Raw genomic sequence first — 21384 nt, 5'->3', positions numbered from 1 at the left:
AAGGAAAAGACTCTGTGATTAGCCCATCAATTGACTCCTTAATCAGGGAGTTCATATTCCAAACTTCAATGGACTGACTGAAGTCAGTACAAGTGTTAATTAATATAAAGGAAAGGAGTTTCCAATTTTGTCATTAAAAATTAGCAGCGAGGCCATCACTCCAGGTCAGAAAACCCCTTCAGAGTGGCTTGGGGCTATCTTTGTCTCCCAAGGAGGCAGCGAGTGCCTCTAGACCTGACTGGAGAAATAGTCTCACAGTTTGCTGCCAGATGCCCACTTCCCGATTCTAAACCAGCCTGCTCCCAGTTCCAGAACCAGGAAAAAAAACCCCTGTGGACATTCCTGCTGCCAATCAGATACTCAACGGGCAGGTTGCTCTGTCAGTCCCTAATGCTGCCACTCCAAGGATGGCAATGTGAGCCATTCTCCCCGCCGGAACCGCAACTCCGGCCCAAACACAAGCACAAAATCGATGCCAAAATAATCCCCACCAAAATGTCAGAAAGCAAATGATAGCCCAGTGCACGCCCCACCCGCATTTACTGGAGAGAGCTTCGGAGAGAGGAACTCACTTCCCTACAGTGTGTTGGACCCATTTCAGGAGAGCCTTCTTGGCACTGCCCTTAAACTTGGTGACGACCTTCCTCTTGGACGGGGGGCTCCCAGTCTCGGAGTTCGCCACGCTGTCCACCGAAGAGGTGCTGCTGGACAGCGTTGAGAGCAGTGTCAGGTTGCTGGTCAGCTCCTCGATCTGCAGGGAATGGAAGAGAAAGCCATGAGACTGACGGCCGCAGCGGAACACACAGCGATGGGTGAATAACTGTACGGGTGAGGCAGCATAAAGAAAAGGTGGGGTGAACAACCTGGAAGTACAAGATGATGGTCCAAATCAGGCCAAGCACAATTGATGGTCGCCCATCTACGATGTCGGTGGAATTGATGTTGACCAGTTTAATCTGGAAAAGAGGCAGAAGTTTTCAATATCCCGTCGTGCATTTGGCAAATCCCTGTGATGTTAACGCACTGTATGGTGCAGGGTCGCACTGTACATGCAGAGTCACACTGTATAGTGCAGGATCACACTGTATAGTGCAGGGTCACACTGTATGATGCAGGGTCACACTGTATGATGCAGGGTCACACTGTATGGTGCAGGGTCGCACTGTACATGCAGAGTCACACTGTATAGTGCAGGGTCACACTGTATGATGCAGGGTCACACTGTATGGGGCAGGGTCGCACTGTATGATGCAGGATCACACTGTATGGTGCAGGGTTGCACTGTATGATGCAGGATCACACTGTATAGTGCAGGATCACACTATATGGTTCAGGGTCAGACTGTATGATGCAGTGTCACACTGTATGATGCAGGATCACACTGTACAGTGCAGGGTCGCACTGTACCAGCAGGGTTGCACTGCATGGTGTAGGGCCTCACCAAATCCTTTTCTACTGCCCCGCCTGTCACAGAATCGGAGCGGGCGAGGGACGGACAACCAAAATGTCCTTTGACCTTGGGCAGGAATTTCCGGTCTCGCTTGAGTGAGCCCATAAAATCATGCCCAGCGTCTCATTACAAACGGGCAAACTATTCTGAATCACAGAATCCCTACAGTGTGCAGAAGGAGGCCATTCCGCCCATCAAGTCTGCACTGACTACAATTCCACCCAGGCCCTGTATTTACCCATGTATTTACCCTGCTAACCCCCTGACACTGAGGAGCAGTTTAGCACGGCCAATCCACCTAACCCGCACATCTCTGGAATGTGGGAAGCAACTGGAGCACCCAGAGAAAACCCACGCAGACATGGGGAGAATGTGCAGACTCCGCACAGACAGTGACCTAAGGCTAGAATTGAACCCGGGTCCCTGACGCTGAGAGGCAGCAGTGCTAACCACTGGTCCGCCATGTTCTGCGCAGAGGGAACAGCCCTGCCATCGTAGAGAAATAGAATGAAGCAATTTGCATTTATATAGCATCTTTCACAGCCTCAGGCCATCCTAAGGTGCTGCCCCGCCAAAGGAAGGGCAACTTGCCTCTGAAGTCAATGTAAGGGGGGGGGTCCCACGGTTCTTCTGGACGAAGAGTAGGGGGGTTTAAATAGGTGTGTGGGTCGACCAAGATCATTGGAACCAATAACTAGTCTTTATCTTATCGCAGTTTGTGGGAGCTTGCTCTTTACAATTTGGCAGCTCAGTTTGCTACATCACTACACCTCCCCGTACAGACCAATGATCTGATGGGAGTCCATTAGTTCATTTGGCTGGATGGCTGGTTAGTGATGCAGAGTGATGCCAATAGCGTGGGTTCAATTCCCATACCAGCTGGGGTTATTCGTGAATAACCCCACCTCCTCAAACTTGCCCTTCGCCTGAGGTGTGGTAATCCTCAGGTTAAATCATCACCAGTTAGCTCTCCCTCTCAAAGGGGAGAGCAACCGATGGTCATCTGGGGCAGTGGCAGCTTTACCTTACACAATGGCACAGTGGTTAGCACTGCTGCCTCACAGCACTAGGGACCCGGCTTGGGTCAGTGTCTGTGCGGAAACTGCACATTCTCCCCGTGTCTGTGTGGGTTTCCTCCCACAGTCTGAAAGACGCGGTGGTTAGGTACATTGGCCATACTAAAATTCTCCCTCGGTGTACCCAGGCAGGTGCCAGAGTATGGCAACTAGGGGATTTTCACAGTAACTTAATTGCAGTGTTAATGTAAGTCTACTTGCGACACTAATAAATAAACTTAAATTTCAACTTAAAGTAAACTTAAATTGGCTTTGGGGCCAAGTTGCTAAAAGATGCTTATAAAAATGAGAGTTCTATAAACGTCAGCCATTCTTATTGATCACCCAAGTGAAGTTATTTTTAAAGCACTTCTCCAACATCCCAACAGAATCCAGTCTTCCAGCCCCTGCCAACACAATAAAAATCCAGAACGCTGTGTCCCAGATCGTTTGAAGACATCAATCAAAAAGAAAAGCAAATATTAAACTGAGGAGGAAGCTATCCGTGAGTAGGAGGCTTGTTTCTGCTAATGGAAGCTGTTGACAAAGTTCCTACATCAGACGAGAGATGTTGAAGGTGGCTGAATCTGGGATCGTACTCTGCAATTAAATGATCGGGCATTTATGCAGTATTTATGCAGCATTTTTTAACATAGAGACGCGTTCCCAAAGCACGCAGTGGTTAGCACTGCTGCCTCACAGCGCTAGAGATCCGGGTTCGATACCCAGCTTGGGCCATTGTGCGGAGTCTGCACATTCTCCCCGTGTCTGCGTGGGTTTCATCCAGGTTCCTCCCACAGTCCACAAGACATGCTGGTTAGGTGCATTGACCCGAACAGACGCCAGAGTGTGGCGACTGGGGGGAATTTCACAGTAACTTCATTGCAGTGTTAATGTAAGCCTTACTTGTAACTAATAAGTAAACTTAAATAAACAGGCTCAGGGTAAAGGCTGAACTGATGTGAGGAGGGACTTCTTCAGCTCGAGAGTGGTGAATCTGTGGAATTCATTGCCACAGAAGGCTGTGGAGGCCAGGTCATCGAGTGTATTTAAGACAGAGGTAGGTAGATTCTTGATTTGTAAGGAGATCAAAGGTTATGAGGAAAAGGCAGGAGAATGGGGATGAGGAGCATATCAGCCATGATCGAATGCAGAGGAGACTTGATGGGCCAAATGGCCTAATTCTGTTCCTATGTCTTATAGTCTTAATATTTATAAAAAAGGACATTTAGACGGAAATATGAGCAAAAGAGTTCGGTGTAAAGGAGTGCATGAATGAAGGGGAATGAGGGAAGAGGTGCAGAAGACATTCCAGAGGCTGGGATGCAGGTATCAAAGAATCCATGCTGAGTAGGTACATATTTCCACAGGGAAAGGCCAAGGCACAGAGGAGATTCTCTCTGGGAAAGAGCAGGGAATGAATGCTGTTGCATAGATGGAGAGAAAAACAGCACAGAACAGAAACTCAAGCATGCTGCAACACTGGATTGAACCGATGTAGAAATTACTGACCGGTGATCCTCTGTACAAAGACTGGGAGGTGACAGCGTGACAAAGGGATTAAAAGAGAATTGTGCCATTGGTTAGTCACTGTGCTCCACTCTCTCCCACCATGCAGTACAAAGCACAAAACTGGCTGCGGCTCCATCCAACTATTTTGTAAATTCGACGCCTTAAAGGGAAATTTATCATTGACTTCAGCCCTGCCAGTCCGCAAGGCAAGACTTCTCATTTCACAACCTTTTTAGTCTATCACTTCCTGTCAGCAATATCAGTTCACAAACACTTAACGGTTTCCTTGACGATGCTCCGTGATTCGAACTTAACTTGTTTGCTTTCAATGTGTTATTGAAGCAGGAAGTGGCGGCAGAACGTAGGAGGAGGCCATTCTGCCCCTCAGGTCGGTTCTGTCATTCAATCATATCATGGTCAATCTGCATTGCTCCTGATCCCCCTGCCTAACCAAAAGAATCTATCTCAGTCTTGAAGGCCCCAAGAGCCCTTCCCCTTTTGGTGCAGAGAGTCCCAGGTTTCTCTTAGACTTTGCCTGTATCTATGCTTCTCCGAATAACTTCCAAACGGCTTTAATTTTGAGATGTTGCTCCCTTCCTCTGAACTCGCAACTCCCCCCCCCCACCCCACTCCCCCAAGTCACCCCCACTCCCAACCAGAGTTTCTCTGTTTCCACTCTTCCACTTCCTTTAAAATCATCTTGAACACCTCAATCAACCCTTCGATCTTCCAAACGCAAGGGGATGGAAGCCATGCTTGTGCGACCTCGCCTCAGAATTTAACCCTCCTAGCATTTTGGCCGCCTGGATAAAACGTCGAGGGTGCGATCGTACCAGCTCTTTACTCTCCCGCTGCAGCGAGGTCGGAGAATGTGGCGGCCAGCCAAACCTCCGTTAACTGCAGCGGGATGGGAAAATCCAGCCGGCGCGAACGGCGGTAAGATTCCGGCCAAAGGCTTTAAAGAAATAAAGGCCGGAATTTTACCGCCTCGCCCGCCCCAGAATCGGGGCAGGCGAGGCTCACAGAACAGCACTGGCTTCAGGCAGGATCTTACGAGCCTCGAGCGGGGCGAGGCGGTGAAATTCCGGCAAAAGTGTGGAGTGTGGGGTGCAGGTTTTGGCTTTGCCAACATTTGAGCCACTTTTTCTTAAATTTTAGCCAAAGTTTTCTGGGCCGCAGGACACCCAGAGGCCTAAGGGAGGTGGGAACGGCTGGATCCAGGAGGTAAGTGCGCCCATCGCATTGTCCAAACACACTCCCCACTCTTGCCCCACACCTATCCAATATCCCCTTAACCCTTCTGATTTTAATCTCCTCCACCAGCCCTCTGACCTCCCCTCTAGCCCCTGACTCTAGCTTTTGAAATCTCCGGCCTCCGATCAGGCTCTAGCCTCTCTCTCTCTCTCTCTCTCTGTCCAAACCAGTCTCGGGCCTCCCCACCCTCTATCTCCGGCCTCTCTCTACTCCCCAACCGCAGCCTGGTGCTGGAGTGCAGCCCTGCCCCCGACCAATCAGGCAGTCAACCATCTTGGCCAGGAAAACAGAGGCAAAACAATAGGATTCAGATCGTATCGTGAAGTACAGCAGGAATCCCATTCCACCGGTTTTCCGAGCTGCCCCCAATTCCGACCCCTTTTCCAAGTTTTTATCCATCCCAATCTTTCAAGTCAATAATCTGTGCTTCTGTTTCACATTTCTCACATAACGTCTCCAATTCCTGATGGAATGTTAGCGAGTAATTATTCAGACGCACTTTTATTTCTGACGAAAAGAGCTTTAACACGCTTACATAATTTTCTTTATTCCGTGTCTGTTGATTTGTGCCTTTTTTTTATCCCCTACACAGTCAGCACCAATAACGTTACCACGGCAACGGCCTTCAAGATAACTCTAGGCTCAATGGTGCGAGGCAGTAAATCAACAGCAGTGGGAGTACCGAGGAATCAAATCCCTCGTCATTCCCAGCGTCAGAGTCTGGACAGCCGAACGTGGGAAAATGGGGCAGGGATAAGATCCCTGAGAAAGGATTCCAATGAGGTGGAGTCAACCCTCTGAGGTGCCACGGCTCAGGTGGGTTCACAGTGTTCCTCAGAATAGAATCCCTACAGTTCCCAAAAGAGGCCATTCAGCCCATCAAGTCTGTACTAACTCTCCAAAACAGCAACCCATCCTGGCCTTCCCCTCCTCCCTATCCCTATACCCCCCTGCATTTACCGCGACTATTTCACCTAAACTGCACCTCTTTGGAAGCTATGTGGAAGTGATGGCTGGGTGGTGTTATCGCTAGACTATTAAGCCAAGAAAATCAGCTAATGTTCTGGGGACCCAGGTTCGAATCCCACCACAGCAGGCTGTGGAATTTGAATTCAATAAGAGTAAAAAACTAAAGGGACAATTTACCATGACCAATCCACTTAACATGCACATCTTGGACACCAAGGGGCAATTTAGCATGGCCAGTCCACCTAACCTACACATCTTTAGACTGTGGGAGGAAACCCATGCAGACATGGGGAGAATGTGCAGACTCCACACACTCAGGCACCTGAGGCTGGAGTCGAACCCGCATTCCCTGGCACTGCGAGGCAGCAGTGCTAACCATGGTGCTACCGTGCTGTCGCCCGGTGGTGGCACAGTGGTTAGCACTGCTGCCTCACAGCACCAGGGACCCGGGTTCGATTCCCAGCTTGGGTTACCGTCTGTGTGGAGTTTGCACATTCTCCCGTGTCTGCATGGGTTTTCTCCGGGCGCTCCGGTTTCCTCCCACAGTCTGAAACACATGCTGGTTAGGTGCATTGGCCACACTAAATTCTCCCTTACTGTATCCAAACAGGTGCCGGAGTGTGGCAACTAGGGGATTTTCATAGTAACGTCATTGCAGTGATAATGCAAGCCTTACTTGTGGCTAATAAACTTTATTTATGTTATTCCCTGTGGAAATCAATCACAGAGACCAATATTAGGAAATCAACAACTGTACCAAGACTGACCAGAATGCAACATAATTCACCCTTCGACCAACTGGGTCTAACCCATACACCAATGCCCCTTGCCTCCCTCGCCCCTCCCCCTCACCCCACACCCGCCACCACCCACCTCCACCCATCAACAGAACAGCAAGATCAAACTCGAAATGCCAGACCCTCTAAGACTTGTCACGAAACCAGAAATATACTTGCATCCAACTGACCGTGGAGAACAAAAACAGAAAATGCCTGGGAAATCTCAGCAAGTCTGACAGCATCCGTGGGGAGAGGATAGAGCTAATGTTTCGAGTCTTGATGAATGACCCTTCATCAGTGCTAAAGCGGAAGCAAGCATTCTATATTTCTGTTTCAGATTCCAGCGTCTGAAGCAATTTGCTTTAATCTTAGCAGCCCTTGAGAAAGCCAACGATCGCCCTTTCTGCCCAGATAAATGAAAGGTCTGAGATGCGAACATCAGAGTGAAGTATCCTCACAATGCCTCTACTTTCTCAAAAGACTAAGGAAATTTGGCACATCAGCTACGACTCTCACCAAGTTTTACAGATATGCCATAGAAAGCATTCTCTCTGGTTGTATCACAGTTTGGTATGGCTCCTGCTCTGCCCAAGACTGCAAGGAACTACAAAAGGTCATGAGTGTAGCCCAGTCCATCATGCAAACCAAACTCCTGTCCATTGACTCTGTCTACACTTCCCGCTGCCTCAGAAAAGCAGCCAGCATAATTAAGGACCGCACGCACCCTGGACACTCTTCCACCTTCTTCCGTTGGGAAAAGACTGAGGTCACGTCTCAACCAACTCAAGAACAGCTTCTTCCCTGCTGCTGTCAGACTTTTGAATGGACCTACCTTGCATTAAGTTGATCTTTCTCTACACCCTAGCTATAACTGTAACACTACATCCTGCACTCTCTCCTTTCCTTCTCTACAAACGGTATGCTTCATCTGTATAGCGCGCAGGAAACAATACTTTTCACTGTATACTCATACATGTGACAATAATAAATCAAATCAAAATCAAAATCTGTGCCCATGGATCACTGATTATCAAAGAATTTCACATAAAGAATCTCAGATTGTCCGACATGCCAGCAATCCCATCCATTGGCACTCATATCACACTCAATCCAATTGACTACATTTTAAATAACATTTCTGATTCATCATAGAATCCCTACAGTGCAGAAGGAGGCCATTCAGCCCATCGAGTCTACACCGACAACAATCCCATCCAGCCCCCATCCCCCTAACTCCATGTATTTACCCTGCTAGTCCCTTTGGATGAGTCCTCGCTTAATCCCAAACTGTATTGCTGAAAAACTGTCCCGAAGGGTAGGGTTTCAGGCACAGACGCAGCACTCCAGATTGTTCACACTTACCCGTCTCCCCTCCAGGAACTTTAAGGCTGTTCCAATGTTGCTCACCCAGTGGATGCGTTTTAGCTTCCGGCCCTGTTCACAAGGCTGCAAAAATGGAACGCAAATTAGTCACACGCACCAAAACCGCTGCATCAAAATACTGAGGAGGCAAGCTGGGTGTTTAATTAACTTAGTAAGTAACTTCCTGTAAGAGGGTCGTTGGCCTATCCTATCACCTCTGCAAACTCCTGGGTCAGTGGGGGAATTAGTGGCTTCATCAGTTCTTCTTCATGGAATCTCTATACTGCAGAAGGCTGCCATTCGGCCCATCAAGTATGCACCAACTTTCTAACACAGCATCTTACCCAGGTGCAACACTGCCCTATCCCCATAGCCCCACACTTTTACCCTGCTAATCCACCTAACCTGTACGTTTTTGGAAACTAAGGGCAATTTGACATGGCCAATTCACCTAACCCACACATTTTTGGACACTAAAGGGCAAGTTAGCATGGCCAATCCACCTAACCCCACATCTCAGGACTGTGGGAGGAAACCGGAGCACCCAGACGAAACCCACGCAGACACAGGGAGAATATGCAAATTCCACACAGACAGTGACCCGTAGCTGGAATTGAACCTGGGTCATGTTCTTATGTCCCTGGCACTGTGAGGCTGCAGTGCTAACCACTGTGCCACCGTGTTGCCCCCTGTTGTTGAAGAACATTCTTCTGTAGTCAGTCATGCATCACCCAAAAGAGTGGTAGAAGCAGACATAGAGCAACTTTCAAAATGGGATATTTGAAAAGAAGAAACGTGCAGGAGAAAAGTGGGACTATTTGGGTAGAGCAGGAACAGCTATGAAGGGTCGGATGGCCTCCTTTATTCATGATTCAGAACTTTTCCTTCTTAACCTAGGGACACAGAGATTAACACAAGTATCACAATCAACTGCTTTAGTGTCAGCCCTGATCTGTATTGTTCAGCAGGGGAGGAGACAGAAGGCCATAAGGCTCATGCTGAGTTAAACTGATAAATCAACTCACCAGTGGCTGGCCAGATAGAACCTCCAACAGTGCCAGTAACATCACACCATCCTTGATATCTTCAAATAAATCGTTGACTATAATGGGGGGATTGCGCTGAAACACAAGAGCGAGAGACATTTAATGTTAATGGGGCGGGTTACATAGGCAGGGAGGTTGGGGGGTGGGGGGGGGGGGGGGGGGGGGGGGTGCAGAGGGGGGGTTGGATTCCGAATGTGAAACCAAGGTGTGGGCCTGGTTGACAGGCTTGGCTTCCAGTCAGGAGCAGGCCGCAGTTTCAAATCAGGTGCCTGCCTTTGCGGATGAGGGAGGGGAGTCAGATTCCTAACCCCAGGCGTGATCCGAGAGGAAATAGAGGAGTCCAATCTCCAACGCCAGGGGTTGGGGGAGGGAGATCTGATCCCTGATTAAAGGGTGGACTTTTGGATTATACTGGGTGGGACAGGGGAATGGTGGAAATGTCGGATGTCAGGAGCAGAGGTGCATTTGGTGGAATGAGATGAGGAAATCCTGTTCCTCCTGGCCCACAAGCAGTGCTGTAATATCATTTAGCGTCTCCCCCCCCCACCACTCTCCGCAAAGCTGTCTTCACCCCTCCAGGTTTTCTGCGGCCGATGAGGCCTGACTGGCCATTAATGAACCTGCAAAGCACGTTAACACAGAGACTACTGACCTTTTAAAAATATTTAAACTGCCAATCCAGGTCCTAGGAGTAGAACAGCTGCCCGCAACCTCCCCCCCCCGCCCCCTTCACCCTTGTCCAGCCTCTGTTAAAGCCAAAGCTCCCCTGAAATGTAATTTTCAATAACAAAATCCAATGTGGAATTTTAACTTTAACGGTCTGACATTTCCCAGATACATTAACATAAAAACATAGAAATTAGAAGTAGGAACAGGCCATGCGGCCCTTCGAGCCTGCTTCGCCATTCATTTTGATCATGGCTGATCATCAAATTCAATATCCTGATTCCCCCCCTTCCTCCCTTATCCCTTGATCTCTTTAGCCCCTAAAGCTACATCTAATTTCCTCTTGAAATCAGACGATTTGGTCCCAACTACTCGTGAATTCCACACAATCACCACCCTTTGGGTGAAGAAATCTCTCCTCACCTCAGTTCTAAAGGCTTACCCCTTATCCTCAAACTATGACCCCTAATTCTGGACTTCCCCACCATTGGGAACATTCTTTCTGAATCTACCCTGTCTAACCGTGTTGGAATTTTATAAGTTTCTATGAGATCATCTCTCATTCTTCCAAACTCCAATGGATACAATCCTAGCCAACTTAGTCTCTCCTCATATGACAGACCTGCCATCCCTGGAATCAGCTTGGTAAACCTTCACCGTGCTCCCTCTATAACAAGGAATCCTTCCTCAGGTAAGGACACAAATTTCCTCATAAGCAGAGCAAAGGTAAGTCGACCAACATCAGGGAGGCAATGGCCTAGTCATATTATCACTAGGCTATTAATCCAGATGTTCGGAGGACCTGGGTTCGAATCCCACCACAGCAGCTGGTGGAATTTGAATTCAATAAAAAATATCTGGAATTAAGAATCTATTTTTGATCATGAAACCATTGTCGATTGTCAGAAAAACCCATCTGGTTCACTAATGTCCTTTTGGGGAGGAAATCTGCCATCCTTACCCAGTCTGGCCTACATGTGACTCCAGAGCCACAGCAATATGATTGGTTGACTCTCAGCTGCCCTCCAAGGGCAACTGGGAAGGGCAATAAATGCTGGCCCAGCCAGCCATGCCCAGGAACGAATATAATAACAATGAACCAAACATGGCATAATGATGAACGAATCAGGCACTCTCAGCAAACAACTAAACCAACTGATAAACTCAGTAGAAATTATTTCATGTACTCTAATTTGTCGAGTAAATGACAGGAGACCAATGTTCTAACAGAATGTATCTCTCAGGTCATGTACATTATTAAATCAGGCATCCGTCAAGACGAAACTAAACAAGGAATGAACAAGCATAAAAGGTTTCACCAACTGGAATCATAGAACTGAATCCCTACAGGGCAGAAGGAGAATGTTCAGTGATATTATTAAGCTAGAATGAGTGTAGAAAAGATCCACCAGGATGCGATTGGGATTTGATGGTTTGAGTTATAAGGAGAGGCTGGATGGACTGGGACTTTTTTCCCTGGAGCATAGGAGGCTTAGGGGTGATCTTAAGGGGCATGGATCAGCTAGATAGTCAGTATCTTTTCCCAAAGGTAGGAGAGTTTAAAAATAGAGAGCATAGGTTTAAGGTGAGAGGGGAGAGATGCAAAAGGGCCCAGAGGGACAATTCTTTCACACAGAGGATGGTGACTGTCTGGAACAAGCTGCCAGAGGTAGTAGTGGAGGTGGGTACAATTTTGTCTTTTAAAAAGCATTCAGATAGTCACATGGGTAAGATGGGTATAGAGGGATATGGATCAAATGCGGGCAATTGGAACAAGCTTAGTGGTTTAAAAAAAGGGGTGGCATGGACAAGTTGGGCCGAAGGGCCTGTTTCCGTGCTGTAAACCTCTATGACTCTATCAAGTCTGCACCAACAACAATGCCACCCAGGCCCTTAACCCTGTAAACCCACATATTTATGCCCCTTCAGGGGCAATTAACCATGGCCAATCAACCTAACCTAACCTTTAGACTGTGGGAAGAAACCAGAGCGCCCAAAGGAAGCCCACACAGACACAGGAAGAACATGCAAACCCCACACAGTCAACCCAGGCTGGAATTGAATCCGGGTTCCTGGCACTGTGAGGCAGCAGTGCTAACCACTGTGCCACTGTGCTGTCCTAGAAGGTAGCAAGTTTTGGACACCAATTTGGTTAAATTAAGGCCTGGCCTACCCTGGTGAATCTAAAAGATCCCACCGAACTTTTTTGGAAACGAGAAACAGGGGAATTATCCCTGGTGCCCTGGCTAATATTCATCTCTCAATCAACATCACAAAACAAATGGTCTGATCATGACCACAACGGTTCTGTATGTGGGATCTTGCTGTGTACAGATTGGCTGCTGCATTTCCTACATTACAACAGTGACCACACTTCAAAAGTAATTCAAGACGCCGGGTGGTGGTGAAAAGGTGCTATTTAAATGTAAGTCTTTCTATTTCTTTCTCCTTTGGATGTCAAGCTGCGCTACGTCCTCAAGTCTCAGAGTGGGACTCGAACCCACTACCTGCTGACTCAAGAGAGACCCAATGAAGAGAATGGTTCTGCCTCGGTCCAAGGATAATCAACGCGAGATGGGTACTTTGCCTCTGCCAACCACTTCAAGAAATAAATTCTGATAGCAATGCGATACGGATGTATCACAGCTTGGTATGGCTCCTGTTCTGACCAAGACTGCAAAAAACTACAAAAGGGTCATGAATGAAGCCCAGTCCATCACGCAAATCAGCCTCCCATCCATCAACTCCATCTACACTTCCCTCTGCCTTGGAAAAGCAGCCAACAAAATCAACGCATGCACTCCAGACATACTCTCTTCCACCTTCTTCCGTTGGGAAAAAGATACAAAAGTCTGAACTCATAGAATCCATACAATGCAGAAGGAGACCATTCAGCCTATCGCGTCTGCATCGACCACAATCCTACCCAGGCCCTATCCCCACATATTTGCCCTGCTAATCCCCCTGACATTAAGGGGCAATGTACTATGGCCAATCATCCTAACTCATACATTTTTGGAGTGTGGGAGGAAACAGGAGCACCGGAGGAAACCCACACAGACACGGGGAGAATTGTGGTTGGTGCAGTGTCGATGGGCCGAATGGCCTCCTTCTGCACTGCAGGGAATCTATTCCATGATTACGAACATCCATAGTCCCCCAATACATGTTACAGATGGAACTGATTGACGCTGTGTTTGTGTATCAGTTCATTAGAATGAAGCCTGAATACAATGCAAATGAGAGAAGGCAAGGGTACAATTTTGTCAGGAATGTGAAGCCAGTGGAATGTTTCACTTCCACTTATAGTTTTAAGGAGCAGCACCATTGTATTATGTAAAATACATCTCCACAGCATCCGGACTAACAAAGCAGCAAGGTATCTGGGGTTTATTTTTCAGCTTCAGTCTCAAATCATTTTCAACGACAACCGATGTCTAAGAAAGGCAAGACATTTATCGAGCTGGTTCGAATCCAGTGTTTCAAAGTTAAAGAGGGACACCGCCCTGTTTATACATATGTTGCCTGACCCAATTTTACCCCCATCAGGGATCAGGGGGTCAGGAGCTGTTCATTTTCTAATGGGTTGCTGCTTCAAACACTCTGAGCAAGGGAACGTAGACAATGTTGCAGAGACATGCTATTTGATGCCCTGCTTTAGCACAACCTCCTCGCCCCCAGCACAGCTGGTGGGAAGCTCATTAGAAGTGATTGTTCGATAATGTCACCGTGTACAGCATAGTTCCTCTCTGTTCCAGACAGCCACAATGCCGAGAAGTTGTTAAGCTCTTAAACATTGTTATTATTGGGTGTGAGACCTTATTATTCCCACCAATACCATGAGAGCATTTGTGTCAAATAGAATCAGAGACTCTTACAGTACAGGAAGTGGCCATTCGGCCCATTGTGTCTGTGGTGCTCTTTGAAAGGGCTGTCCAATTTGCCTCACTCTCTCTGCTGTTGGCCCATAGCCCTGCTAACGTGGCCTTTCCAAAAATATATGGAATTCCCCTTTGAAAATTCCATCCCACCACCCAATCAGATCAGAACAATCCACTATGAGTAAAGGAGGCTTCATACACCTACTTCTTTTGCTAATTATAAGAACATAACAGGTGAGGTGGTCCACTTTGGTAGGAATAATGGTAGGAAGGACTATTACTTACGGGGCGAAAAACTGCAGCAGGCGACGGTGCAGAGGGACCTCGGGGTCCTTGTGCATGAGTCGCAAAAACCCAGCTTGCAGGTGCAGCAGGTGGTCAGGAAGGCGAATGGGATGCTGGCCTTCATAGCGAGGGGGATTGAATATAAAAGTAGGGAGGTCTTGCTGCAGCTGTATAGGGCATTGGTGAGGCCGCAGCTGGAGTACTGTGTGCAGTTTTGGGCGCCGCACCTGCGCAAAGATATTTTGGCCTTGGAGGGAGTGCAGAGGAGGTTTACTAGGCTGATACCGGAGTTGAGGGGGTTGAGCTATGAGGAGAGGCTGAATAAACTGGGCTTGTACTCGTTGGAGTTTAGAAGAATGAGGGGAGATCTCATTGAGACGTATAAGATGATGAATGGGATGGATAGGATAGAGGTGGAGAGACTCTTCCCGCTCAAAAAAATCAGTAGGACTAGGGGGCACAGCCTCAAGATAAAAGGGGGGCGGTTTAGAACGGAGTTGAGGAGGAACTTCTTCACTCAAAGGGTGGTGAATCTCTGGAATTCTCTGCCCGTTGAAGTGGTGGAGGCTGCTTCGTTAAATATTTTTAAGACGCGGGTTGATGGGTTTTTGATAAGAGAGGGGATTAAGGGTTATGGGGAGAAAGCGGGAAAGTGGAACTGAGCAGCGACAGATCAGCCATGATCTTATTGAATGGCGGGGCAGGCTCGAAGGGCTAGATGGCCTACTCCTGCTCCTATTTCTTATGTTCTTATGTTCTTAGATGCTGTCAGGTCTAAGGCAGGCTATCCACATATGAGCAATACTTCCTCCGGCTTTTGCCAGACAATCAACATGAACACATCTAGATTGTTCTCCTGCCTCACTGATGATTGTCTTTCTATTGTGTGGCTGATTCTCCTGTCAGCCGCACGCCACTGACTCCAAAAGCACTTTGGAGCGCTCCTCTAACACCTCACAGAGGTCGCGAACTGTATCCACGCTTTACAAGGCAAACATTTTTTTTTGATTTATTATTGTCACATGTATTGGTATACAGTGAAAAGTATTGTTTCTTGCATGCTGTACAAACAAAGCATACCGTTCATAGAGAAGGAAAGGAGAGGGTGCAGGATGTAGTGTTACAGTCATAGCTAGGGTGTAGAGAAAGGTCAACTTCTTGCGAGGTAGGTCCATTCAAAAGTCAAATGGTAGCAGGGAAGAAGCTGTTCTTGAGTCAGTTGGTGTGTGACCTCAGACTTTTGTATCTTTTTCCCGATGGAAGAAGGCAGAAGAGAGAATGTCCGGGTTGCGTGGGGTCCTTGATTATACTGGCTGCTTTGCCAAGTGGGAAGTGTATACAGAGTCAATGGATGTGAGGCTGGTTTGCGTGATGGATTGGGCTACATTCACAACCTTTTGTAATTTCTTAGGGTCTTGGGCAGAGTAGGAGCCATACCAAGCTGTGATACATCCGGAAAGAATGCTTTCTATGACGTATCTGTAAAAGTTAGTGAGAGTCGTAGCTGACATGCCAAATTTCCTTACTCTTCTGAGAAAGTAGAGGCCTTGGTGGGCTTTCTTAACTAGAGTGTCGGCATGTGGGGGGAGCAGGACAAGTTATTGGTGATCTGGACACCTAAAATTTGAAGCTCTTGACCATTTCTACTTCATCTCCGTTGATTCCTTTACGCTTCCTGAAGTTGATGACAATCTCCTTCGTTTTGTTGGCATTGAGGGAGAGATTATTGTTGCCGCACCAGTTCACCAGATTCTCTATTTCATTTCTGTACTCTGTCCCTTCATTGTTTGAGGTCTGACCCACTACGGTGGTGTCGTCAGCAAATTGAAAATCAAATTTGAAAAACTAGCGACAAGGGAGGAAGGGAAGCTGGGCCTACACCCTGCAGCTGGTGGCGTCGCACCACCCAAGGAGCTCCAAGTTATTGGTGTCAAAGCAAGTCCTCACCGGATCAGGCCCAGAGGGCAGTCCCTAATCTCCCAGCCCGACAAGAAGCCAAGAATTGGGTCTGTGGTGTGCATTGAGTCCACCTGCCCACTGTCAATCTGCTGACCTAGCAGAGCTTAATGACTTTGACACCGGAGAATGTGATCCTGATGCAGTCACCAGAATTACATCCTGAAATATTTTGGGGTCACACGAAGATTTTGAGGTAAATCTTCATCCTTCAGTGATTAAAGCAGCAGTGATTGCTTCAACTTGCTCGGAATCCCTCCAATGCTGGTTCCCTCTAAGAGGGGCCCATTGGTCTCTGCTGTCCATTCAATCTACTTCATTTGCCACAGAGAAATGCTGGGATAACACTCATTTCTAAGCAGGCAAGAACTTTATTTAGAGTTTTACACACAGATTAATATGTCTATTCCCATACTTCTAACAGCTTCCAGCTTTTTCAATATTGAATCCAATCAGCTTAACCAATCGGGCACAGTGAGCAAAATCAGTTGCCAGACTCAGTTGATTAATGCATAATCAAACACAGATCAATTAAACCATTGAACATCACTGCCTGTGTTCAGGCCAATCAATTGGCCTCATGAGGATGCTCACTTTCATAGAATCACAGAAACTCTACAGTGCAGATGGGTGCCATTCAGCCCATCGGGTCTGCACTCTAACAGAGTATTTAACCCAAGTTCTCTCTCCTGCCCTATCTTGGTAACCCCACACATTTATCGTGGCTAATCCATCTAACCCCACATCTTTGGACACTAAGGGGCAAGTTAGTATGGCCTAAACTGCACACCTTTGAAGGAAACCAGAACACCCAGAGGAAACCCACGCAAAATCTGCAGACTCCGCACAAACAGTGACCAAAGCCGGGAATCTATTCTGGGTCCCTGGCGCTGTGAGGCAGCAGAACGAACCACTGTGCCACCGTACCACCCTGAAATGAGTGAGAGGATAGGTACCAGTGCCATGAGGGTAAAGGCTAATGGTATGATCTTTGTTTAAATGCAGAGATTGCCTCTATTGTGGCATTCTTCAGGTACGGGCGCAGTGATGGTGTGGTAAAGTTTGCTTTTTAAGGTACAACTTAAATCTGAAGAGGCAGGCTACTAAGTAATGAGCAAAAAGAAATAACGCCTCCATATCTATAACAGACTTAAGAATATTCAATGTGGACTTCCTCGGAATTTAATGACTTCAACAAGGCTCATGAGGTTGACCAGAGAGTATGAGCTCCCTGATTGAGGTCTCAATTGCCTGCCCAATCAGTCTCGCCTGTACATAAATATGGGAGTGTCAGGGCTACTCACACTCCGGATTCTGACTTTGAAAGTGAAACACTCTGAGGAGTGGAATTGAGTTTGTAAATAAAGGAAACCTGGTGAAGGGACACTGGCCTCTGAGGAGTTATTTCAGTCTACAAAACCTCATTTCTTATCGTCATATTTTTGACACTGAGTGTATCCATTTTTCCTGATTTTCAATTCCCTCCTCCGTGTTTATTTATTTCAGGGGTTTGTGGCTGGCTGGACCAGCATTTATTGCCTATCCCTAATTGCCCCTAACTGAGTGGCTTGCTCAGCCATTTCAGAGGGCAGTTAAGATTGCTGTGGGTCAGGAGCCAAATATAGTCCAGACCAGGTAAGGACAGCAGATCTTTGGGTAGGCACAGTGGTACAGTGGTTAGCACTGCTGCCTCACAGTGCCAGGGACCCAGGTTCGATTCCCGGCGTCACTCACTGTCTATGTGGAGTTTGCTTGTTCTCCCCGCGTCTGCATGGGTTTCCTCCGGGTGCTCTGGTTTCCTCTCACAGTCCAAAGATGTGCAGGTTTGGTGGATTGGCCATGATAAATTGCCTCTTAGTGTCCGAAAATGTGTAGGATAGGGAGATTAGTATGTTTGGTTATGGGGATAGGGCCTGGGTGAGATGTTCTGTTGGAGAGTCAGTGCAGACTCGATGGGTTGAATGGCCTCCTTCTTCACTGTAGGGATTCTATGATCAAACCAGTTTTACAACAACCAATGGCAGTCAGCATAATGTCCAGTTCCAGATTTGATTAACTAATCCACCAGCTGCCATGATGAGATTTTGAGTCTGTGCCCCCTCCCTTTCCTCCACATCACCACCCCTGCCCCCGTCCCCACCACCCTGGCCTCCCCACCCCAGAGAACTTGCCGCTGGGCACCTAGTTCAGTGACATTAACACTCCGCCATCCTCTTCCCATCAAGCCACAATGGGAACTGTCTGTGTAAATGTGTCACACTGTAATTATACCCTCCCACCATTGGCAACACAATAGTACTTCAGTCTTTCAGGTTCCTCAGCCTATTGTAGATGGAAAAAGAACAAGCACAACAATAATGGCAACAGTGGCTTTAAAATGGCTATTCTCGCTGAGAGTTAAGCACACTGGGATTTTTGGTCAATTTATAATTAAAATTAGATGCAGGTCATCAAGTTACTCTGAATCAGGGCTCTGGACTGGGGACTCTGACCTGAAGCTTCCTGTGTTGGTAAAATATGGGAAGTTGATTACTTTCCAGTGGACTTGATAGCATCGAATTTTATTGTCGTTATGTGAGGGACATGCCATTTGAATTAAGCACAATGGCATAGTTTCCAAGTAATTGCATTGGCTGTTTGAGCCATGTGATTGTTTTCTGGTTATACAATTCACTGGATGATAGACAGTCTTCCAGAAGCAAGTGAAGAATAGTAGATAAAGGACATGTATGGTCCCTTGTTTGCCGGTGACAACTCTATAGACATTCACCATGGTAAGAAGTGTGCCCTGAAGGATTCTTCAGAGAGGAGATAGATTCTACATCAGGGATATTTTTTGGCCAAGGTTTTTCCTAAACTCGGTCGTATCTATTTTCAGTTAAATAATTGAAGTTGGTGTTCAGTTTAAGAGTTAAAGCTCAGTAAAAGAGATAATGGGCGGGATTTTACGACCCCGCACAGGCGAGATCGTTTAATCCCACCCGAGGCCAACGGAGATCTCCGTTTTGCAATTTATCATGGTAAAATTTTGGCCAGTGAGTTGTAACTGTTTAAGTCTGAGTTGGTACCTAAGGTGTTAATAAGGGGAGATTGTTGAATGAATTAAAGTGTCGATTCCTGATCTTGTTTGTCTAATTAAATGGGGACGCTTGCCTTCTCAGCCTGTACTGGGGACAAACGCCTGCACGCCAAACAATTCTATCTCCCTACTTCTCAAACTGCCCTCTGTTTGCTGGTTTAACTAACAAATAAGGTAAGCAGAAGATTTGCTTTTCACTGGATTTCACTCAACAGCATGTTAGGACCAAAGGAGAAGATATTTGGTCACTTCAGGCAGTTTCTATTGACAATGTTCCCGTCACAGGGGGCTTGGGACAAAGGATTATAATTGAGCCTCCAGCAATCAATTTATAATTGACCCTTGATCTGGCTTTCTGGAACAACGAGAGGAAAAGAGGGAGAGTAAAATCAGCTTAAACGCAGCCTGCTCCCCCAATGGTCTACCTAGGAGAGAAAAAAAAGCCCACAAGAGATGAGATCATCCTGATCTAACCTGTTTGGGGCCACAAAGAGTCTCGGTATAAATTACAATCAACCATCTCTCGAACCATCACTCAAATGGGACAGGAAACCCAACAACAATGGCACTGTCAAAGCGTGTTAAATCACAAGCCAGTGCGTAACAGATATAGGGATAACATTACAGCAGCAGAAGCCTGTGACCATGCCAGTAAGAATACTTCAATGTCAGAGTGGCGGAGGACAGCATGCACCAGTCCATCACTCAGCCTCAGGCTTTCGGGCAACTTGGATCCCACTCAGGGCGAAAGGTGCCCACTTTGACACCGGGTTGAGCCATTCGCAAACAACAAAGTCCGTGCTGCGTGTCCACCGCGCTGATAAAAGTTTATTTATCAGTGTCACAAGTAGGCTTACTTGTACAAGGAGGCAAACATTGCAATGAGGTTATTGTGAAAATCCCTTAGTTGCCACACTCCGGCGCCAGTTCGGGTACACAGCTGCAACTGTACCAGACCTTGGTGAGACCACATTTGGAATATTGTGTTCAGTTCTAGTCACCTCACTTTAAGAAGGATGTGGAAGCATTGGAGGGAGTGCAGAGGAGATTTATCAGGATTCTGCCTGGTTTGGAGGGTGGGTCTTATGAGGAAAGGTTGAGGGAGCTGGGGCTTTTCTCTTTAGAGTGGAGGAGGATGAGAGGCAACTTAATAGAGGTTTATAAGATGATGAGACGGATTGATAGAGTGGATGTGCAGAGACAATTTCCTCAGGTGGATGTAGCTGTTGCTAGGGAGCGTAACTATAAGGTCCATGGTGGGAGATATAGGAGGGATGTCCGGGTAGATTCTTCACTCAAAGAGTGGTTGGGGTGTGGAATAGACTGCCTGCTGTGATAGTGGAGTCGGATACTTTAGGAACTTTCAAGCGGTTATTGGATAGGCACATGGAGCACTCCAGAATTATAGGGAGGGGATAGCTTGATCTTGGGATTGGGCACAGCTCGGCTCAACATTGAGGGCCGAAGGGCCTGTACTGTGCTGAGATGTTCTATGTTCTATGAGAACTTAGCATGGCTGATGCGCCTAACCAGCACTTTTTCAGACTGTAGGAGAAAACCAGAGCACCTGGAGGAAACCCACACAGACATGGGGAGAATGTGCAGACTCCACACAGGCAGTGACTCAAGCTGGGAATCGAACCCAGGTCCCTGGCACTGGGAGGCTGCCGTGCTACCGTGCTGAAAAATCAGCCTCTGGATGGTCACAAACCATCGAGTGTTGAGTCAAACAGGATAAACCAGGCAACTAGAATTTATCAAACAAAATAAAAACTTCCACGGTAACTACTGGAGCCCTCAGCACAACCACTGACAACTCTCACTTCCTCTTACACTTGACCAGTACAGGATCGTAGGGGGCTGATATTGTTTCGATGGGGTGTACGTCAGTTTGTTTCACGCATGTCCAGTTGCTCTGATCACAGGCTGCAAATCATCCACATTCTTGCGAAAGTCTGCCTTGCGGTCTATTTGTTCGGGTGCAATCTTGCCCAAGTTAACACCACAATCACCACTTCTCTTGAAATGACTTTGCAAAAGGAGAGGATGTGCACAGGATCACTGAGTGGGTTCCCCACCCAGAGGCTCGG

General features: G+C 47.3%; 1 protein-coding gene across 1 annotated transcript in view; it reads right to left on the bottom strand.

Moving 5' to 3' along the window:
• Positions 1–21384, bottom strand: part of syne1b (spectrin repeat containing, nuclear envelope 1b) — a 415064-nt gene that overhangs the window by 376657 nt on the left and 17023 nt on the right. The window contains exons 3-6 of the mRNA XM_080200097.1: positions 9407–9502; positions 8382–8465; positions 864–956; positions 573–751 (exon numbers count right to left, since the gene is read on the bottom strand). Of these exons, the coding sequence (XP_080056223.1) occupies positions 573–751; positions 864–956; positions 8382–8465; positions 9407–9502 (452 nt within the window). The remainder of the gene's footprint in view (positions 1–572; positions 752–863; positions 957–8381; positions 8466–9406; positions 9503–21384) is intronic.

The sequence above is a fragment of the Carcharhinus amblyrhynchos genome, chromosome 12, assembly GCF_965287045.1.
Source record: "Carcharhinus amblyrhynchos chromosome 12, sCarAmb.v2.hapA, whole genome shotgun sequence".
NCBI classification, from domain to species: Eukaryota; Metazoa; Chordata; class Chondrichthyes; order Carcharhiniformes; family Carcharhinidae; genus Carcharhinus; species Carcharhinus amblyrhynchos.
The sequence above is the reverse complement of the archived record's forward strand: the minus strand, read 5'-3'. Positions and strand labels throughout refer to the sequence as shown.